Below are 7,147 nucleotides of genomic sequence, written 5' to 3'. Positions count from 1 at the left end.
CTATGGCATGTGCACCATTACCTTACTTGCTACTTAAAGGGCCTGTACAATGTCACCCAAATAAATACAGCATTATTTGTGAATGTTGTACCCTTCATACATGTGTTAATTCTAAGTATGTTTTTAAATTTGACCTTTGAAAGATTGTATAATCTTAGTGCAAAGCCACCAATCTGGATACCAGTGAAGTTGTCATGGCCATGGTAAGACTCTCCTATGATGATCCCGGTACAGAAGCTCACTGAAAGAATATTAAAAAGAACACATCAAATGGTTGGACTGGTGTTCGCAGTTATTATGGGAATCATTGCATTGACAGCTACAGCAGCGACAGCTGGAGTAGCGCTTCACAAAGAAATCCAAACCGCTGAATTCATTAGAGATTGGCATAAACATTCAGAAGAACTTTGGACTAAACAGAATAAAATTGATGAGATAGTAAATGAATTAGCTGAGTTAAGGCAGGCTGTCATGTTGTTAGGGTGTCAGTTAGAAATTTTGAAGGAGCAGATGAAATTAAAATGTGATTATAATGTTTCTTCTTATTGTATCACACCCTTGAGATTTAATGAAAGCAAGTATGATTGGGGTAAGGTTAAGATGCATTTGTTGGGTCACCCTAATTCTTCTCAAATGGTTTGTAACTTACAGAAAGAAAATAAGAAACTTTTGCAAAAAAGTTACCTGATACCACAGGAATGGACATTATGGAAAGTCTTGCAGATACCATAGCCTCATTCAGTCCTCCGAATCACTTTAATAGGCTTCTCATCCTAGCAGGTGTTGCCCTCCTTCTAGCAATGGGAACTTTATTGGCTTTCAAATGTGTTTTGGTCTACTTACAAAGGATTGTAAGACAGATAGAAAAAAGACTATATTTACTGTGAGGCTGCATAACCTTCAAGAGAACTGATTTTTGTATAAAAGAATGGAGGATCTGTGGCTACACCCGGTCTAGGCTCCAGAGAGTAGCATCTAGCCCTAATCCATCTTTTGTTGAACTGATACCTTTTGTTTCTTTTGTTGCTCTATGTGAATCTTATCTCAGAGTCTCCCAAGGATACAAAGGCCTAAGCAAAACTTGGTTCAGGATGGGAAAACTGTGGTGCCTGATGAATTGAAGAATTTGCACTTGCCATTATATTTTTGGGAGCTTCTTTCAGGTTGTTTTGAACATATGGAAATCAACTGGCTAAACTGTAAATATAGAGAAAAATAAAAATGCCCTAGGTGAAGGGAAAGATTTTCAGTTCTTAGAGACTGGATCCCCTGCAGCTGTGAAAGGCTCAATTCATTATTAAGGTGCCTCTGAGTTTTCTATGTGAATGCACACACCCATGTTGTGACACTTTGCAAAATATAAGTGTAATCATACAAGCAACTTTAGTTTTGTAGATAAATTTTCATGTTTTATGTCTCTGAGATATACTCCAATATCATCTCAATACGTGAGAACTATGAACAAAATTCTGTAACTTTTAATTATATTTTTGCTTAGCTAATCTGAAATTGGTATGTTATCATTTAAAAATTGAAACAATATAGACATTGTTTTTGCTTTTTCTTGCTAGATCTTTAAAATGCAATTAGGTTTATTTAAAAAAAAACTACATAAATGGTTATTTTTGTTTCATTTCCTTATTAAGAAATTAAAAGCAGTGGTGTTGACATTTCATCATGTGACAGGAACGAACTAAATTTTATACACTTTTGCTATGTCCTTGCAATGCAGTGTATTCCCATTTCAATACATTCATAACATAAACACACTGCTAATTAATTGGTTTGATATGCTTTTTTGTACTATATCTTGAACAAACATGCTTTTCTATGTGTGGTAATCACATTTTGGAGTATCAGATATAAAGGACTCCACATACATATTTGCTACACAATATTATAGCAATTGTGGCAACTTTAACAGAAAAGAAACAGCAGAATATTCAAACAGAATCATATATACCATGAAGGAAGAATTATGCCATGTGTCCTAAATGTCTTCCCAAGCTAATATGATAGAAGGTAGTCTCAAGTTGATGGCTCCATGGCAGGTGGGTGAAAATTTTGAATAAGTTAGTTCAAGAAGTTTCCAGGGCAGGTGGTAGAAACTTTAGAGCAGACTAGCTCAAAGAGGCATATCAGTGTAGTCCCACTCCTGAAGGCTGTACAGGGACTCAGGCTCCTGCTTTCTCTGCTTCCTGGACTTGTGAATTGAAAGGACCTCCCTCTGCCACAAGCTCTTTACCATGTTCTGCCTTGCTGAAGATCCAAACCAGCGCCTTGCTGAAGTTCCAAACCAGTGCAACTAAACAAGCATGGTGAATCGTCAAAGCAGGGAAACAAAGTTCTCTGCCTTATTAGTCTATTATGTCAGGCATTTTGCACAATGAGGAGGCAGACATCAAGCAGATGTTTGAGAAAGCCTCCAAGATGGCAACATTGAATCCATGAATTCTGTTGAGAAGAGTCAACATCATAGAGTTCACTTTGCACTGAACAGACCATGTAAAAAGAACAAGGAAGATAAATCCGGGTCCAAGAGTGTAAACAACTTTCTCTATGCACTAATGAACAGTGGAGGAATAGGTAAACCACAGAAACATTCAGCCTCTGAGTGGCTTGAGGCAGGGACCTTGTCTTGTTTGTTCATTCTTGCTGCCTACAATAATATCGCAAACAGCTCCTTGGTAAATGAGGATGAAATAAAGAAAACTGAGCCACTCGATGGGTAATGGGCACAGATTCTTTTCTCACTGTTAAATCCAGATGGTTTCCTATAAGCATCTGAAAACATCTTAATAGAGAAGCTTAATACAACTAAGGGGATAAAAGCACTGGTCTCAATAACTACCTGCCCTCCAAAACACACCCAGGAAAGGTTAGAGTGTCATGTCTGGAGTCAAGTGCCCAGAAGTAAATCTCAGTGAGGACAAGGGTATGGTAATTTATGATGTAGTCTTTCTGACTCTTCCACCTAAAACTTTAGTAGGTAGGATGAAGTACTATCAAGAACAATAGTCAAGAGACACACAAACACTCTCAGAGTCCTCCATCTTCTTCTAAGTTATCCTCTATAGAAATCAGTTACATACTTAACTGCATTTTGCTACAACATAACAACCTTATAAAGTCAGTCAATGGGATCAAGAAAAACCATTTACTCCTTAAAGGGAGCATATCAATGTGAAACTGTGTTGGACTGTAAATTTAATCAGAGAAAGTGATCCAATGCATGTCGTTCCTTTCTGCCTCTTGTAGCATTCTTTTCAATCGGGCCTGCACATCAGCAAGCTTCTGTCGATCTAAACTATCACGAAAGTGCCATCTCCCATAGCAATGCATGGGGATAGGATAAAACACATATTTAAGCTGCACCAAGGATGTTAAGTGCTCAAGGATTCTCATTAGCATAGTCATAGAAAGTGGATTGGAGGAAAAGTTGAGAATTCGGAGTTCAGAACAGCGACTTAGTGCGGAGATGACAGCAGAGATTGTAGAGTCTGTTAGAAGGCAATGATTGATTGCCAGATGTTGTAAGGTGCTAGAGTTATTCTGCAAGAGCTTATAAAGGGGCTCAGTATCTTCCCAGTTCATTGGATTGTTGCTGATATTCAGGAGCTTTAAGTGGCTGGCTTGAGGGCACTCAGACAGAAACTTGAAGTCATTGTAAGAAAGTCCACAGAATGGGAGATGTAAGAATTCCAAACTAGTTGGCAGGACTCTGCAGGGAGGAAACAGAAAAGTATTTCTGAAAAATGAGGACTAGAAGAGGGGGACTATATCTATGAATTTAAAACAAACTACTTTGTACATGGATTGCATCAGCAGCAAATGATGTGAGCTTTCACGTACTTAATAGACTTGTGGGTCTGTGGACTTGTGGGTCTTTACCACCCTGACAAATAATATTTTAATCTTGACAGTGTGCACAACATATTGTTATAGAGTTGTGTGAAAAACTTAGTGGAAAATATTATCTACTTAGTAATTACAATATAATCAAAGGTAGAGGAGCAACCAACTGGAAGCTCCCTTTGGCCAGTCCACAAGTGACAGCCTCTACAGTCACAGCCTGAACCTTGGAGATTCTCCTAATGCTCTGACATTACTGTCTATGGGGATATGGCTATGTGCGCCTGTGCCCAACCTGAAGTCTTTCTCTCAATTCCTCCTCTTCCTCTCTCGATGGCCAAGGATGACTGCATTGTTCTTTTCACCTTTATACTTCTGGAATGAGCACACTGCCCACACATGCTCAGCTGACTAGGGTTTTCATAACCCCATTTTCTCTTCAATTACAGAAGGATACCCTTCCCTAGCTGTTTTTAAACTCCCAGCCTAGCCCATGTTGAGGTGGAAAGAGAAAGGGCTATGGGAAGCTTAAGCATATCTAAGAATTACTTCTCTCATCTTAAAAACAGGCTATTCTTGGAAACTCAGTATCCATCCCAGGCCCTTACCTCAGGACATTTTCAAGATGATCTGTGAGGCAGAAAGAGGACAAGTTGAGCTCACTGAGACAGTCCATACGCCCAAGCTCAGAGATAAAATTTCGAAAGGTTTCTCCATTCAAAGATCTACAAGTGATTTTACACAGACAGAGTCTGTCTAGGTGCACCACCTGAGCCAGAAGGGTATTGACCTCACTCAGAGAAGCCTGATCAACTGCCAGGTGATCAATACATTTCAGATCCAGATGATGTAGGGTGTTTCTACATTCACATAATTTGTCTATTTGCAAATCTCGGCAGCACAGGTGCAAAGAGCCTGAGCTCTGCTCTACTTTACTCAGAAGCAGAACCAAAAATTCAGTTTCCCTTAAGGTTCTATCAAGGGAAAGGTTCACTAATAACTCCATAGCCTGATTGGAGGACTGAGCCCCAGGTTCTGAACTTTCCATACTACAGTGGCCTTCGATGCTCATGATAGAGTGCTCAGAGTAAGCACAGGAGTGAAAACAGGCAGGTGACTTAGTACTGCTCTGCGGGCAGATGATCTTGCAGCCAACATCCTGCCTTAAATCTAGGATCCTCAGTTTAGGGCTCCTGCAGGGAAAAGAGAACACAGAACACTAAGAGGTAGCCAACATTAATATAACCAAGCAGGAAAAATATTTATAACCGAGCAGGATCACTGATAACATGTAGTGCCAAAATCATCTTATTTTCTTTTTGTCATTCCATATACCAGCTACCAGCAAGACTTTCCTACACAAATACTGTATCCTTTACTACTTTCTATGATCAACTAATGCCCACAAGTCTGCTATTCCTGTCTTCTACGAAACATCTCCATTATGTATCTCTATCAACAGTAGCCTCACTCACATCTATTACAGAATTAAAACCCTCTGTAAGACATCAGAGTTTTAAGATAACCTCAACTGACCTACCAATCACCTCACATTGATTTTCAGCCTTCACCATTAACTAACTGTGGAAGATTACCTGATCTTCTCTTGTAACAGGCTACAGAATATGTTTTGCTATCTTGTCATATACCTATTACACACACATTCTTACTGAAAAGCTGAGTTCTTGGCAGTGCACCTGAAGACCATCAATCATGTCTTTCAGTTCACCATGTTTCTTTACGGTTAATTTTCTAGTGTGGAGACAAAAACGGGCCAAGTGTCTACCATTGCTGTCAGTGTCTTCTCATGCCCATCCATTGAGGAAGCAGCAGTGGACAACAGAACAAAAGTGATCAGTAAGCAGCACACATTATTTTCTCTTTCATTCTCCACCAGTCCTCAGCAGTCTCAACACTCATGCCCTTCTTCTATGTAATAACACCATAGTGCAAATCCATCAACAGTGCCCTCAATCGCTTACATTCCATACCCACCCTTGTAAGACACTTGTTCTCAAAGTGACCTCAAGCACTGGACCGTCAGTTCCACAGTCTTTTTCACTGTTTCTCTTTTTGTATACTACCTTTGGAAGAGTGGCAGGCTGTAGCATAACCTCCTGTGTTTTACCACATCTCTATTATACTGGGTCTTACCTAGAAGCCGAGTTCTGGACAGGCAGGAACTGAAGACTCTCGACCATGGCTTTCAGGAGTTCCCGCTGGGACTCCAGTGTTCTTAATGATCCAATGTGGAGACACATAAAGGGCCAAACCTTCACCATTGCTTTCACTATATTCTTATGCCCACCCTTGAAGGCAGCGGAGAACAATGGAACAAAAAGCTCCCTTGGGATCTCCCCGAGAGCGTGAATTGCTACAGGCTCATTTTTCAGTAGATGCTGTATAGCAAGATTCAACAGTGTGGGAATTTCCTGGTAGTCCATCTTAATGAATCTGCAGAAGGGTGAGAAACATCAGAAAACTTGACAGATGACCACAGAATCTTCTTTGCAACCATTGTTAGCAATATAGATAACTATTTGTAGAATAAATAAAACAGCCATTTCTGGATACCTGTCTCTATTTGTAGGCAAAAGAAATTGGTTTGTGAGTGTATTAAGGTCTATTTGTGTATGAACAGACATATAACCAACTCCTTTACATATGTGTATACATAAATATTTGTAAGTGAACAAATACCAATAGAAATGAGCACTAGGTTAGCAGAAGACAATTTTGGTCACTTAGCTACATGACTCCTGATATTTCATCTCAATAGTATATAAGCCATCACAAAGAAAGGATAAATCTATACAAAAGTGATGGCAACATCATTATCTTGGAAATATAAAATACTAAGAAATCCAATTAACTGTGATTAAAGAAAAAAAAAAGAATGACATTCCAGCCCATGACTTGTCATACTTGGATCACCTTTGTGTGAAGACACACCAAAATTGTAAGAGATATGCACGTAAGAAGATGGTTAGGGGCTTCAAACTGATCTGAGCCTATAGCCAGAAGCACCAGTCCCACCATAATCCTAAAATACAAAACCGTATCCTAAAGATAAAGGGGGAACCAGTGTAATGAAGCAACTCTACTGAAGATGTCCAATTAAATCCCTAAGTTCTCCCCATTATGTGGTAACAGTCTACCTGAAAACAGAATCGAAATTCTAAGCATCTAGCAAAAGTGCCACATTAGGTGTTGAGTTGGAAAAACAACTATATGACATGGATAGTGTAGATTAGAGGAAGGTATGGAAATACAGGGTGAATTCCATTAAGATGTG

At 39.3% G+C, this 7,147-nt stretch overlaps 1 protein-coding gene across 1 annotated transcript; it reads right to left on the bottom strand.

The window, feature by feature from the left end:
• Nucleotides 1–3,207: 3,207 nt before the first annotated feature.
• Nucleotides 3,208–6,299, bottom strand: LOC118573640 (melanoma antigen preferentially expressed in tumors-like). The gene is made up of 3 exons (XM_036173919.1): nucleotides 6,007–6,299; nucleotides 4,461–5,045; nucleotides 3,208–3,721 (listed from the first exon to the last, which is right to left on the bottom strand). The coding sequence occupies exons 1-3, from the start codon at nucleotides 6,294–6,296 to the stop codon at nucleotides 3,208–3,210; spliced, it is 1,389 nt and encodes a 462-aa protein (XP_036029812.1). The 5' UTR covers nucleotides 6,297–6,299.
• Between the last annotated feature and the right edge of the window lie 848 nt (nucleotides 6,300–7,147).

Source organism: Onychomys torridus, chromosome X (assembly GCF_903995425.1).
Source record: "Onychomys torridus chromosome X, mOncTor1.1, whole genome shotgun sequence".
NCBI classification, from domain to species: domain Eukaryota; kingdom Metazoa; phylum Chordata; class Mammalia; order Rodentia; family Cricetidae; genus Onychomys; species Onychomys torridus.
The sequence above is the reverse complement of the archived record's forward strand: the minus strand, read 5'-3'. Positions and strand labels throughout refer to the sequence as shown.

Excerpts from the sequence above, each read along its gene's own strand:
- LOC118573640 (XM_036173919.1), bottom strand. The coding sequence starts at position 6,296 with ATGGACTACCAGGAAATTCCCACACTGTTGAATCTTGCTATACAGCAT. Across the intron at positions 5,046-6,006 it reads GTCCAGAACTCGGCTTCTAG|GAGCCCTAAACTGAGGATCC; the intron begins GTAAGACCCAGT and ends TTTTCCCTGCAG. Across the intron at positions 3,722-4,460 it reads CATCTTGAAAATGTCCTGAG|AGTCCTGCCAACTAGTTTGG; the intron begins GTAAGGGCCTGG and ends TCCTCCCTGCAG.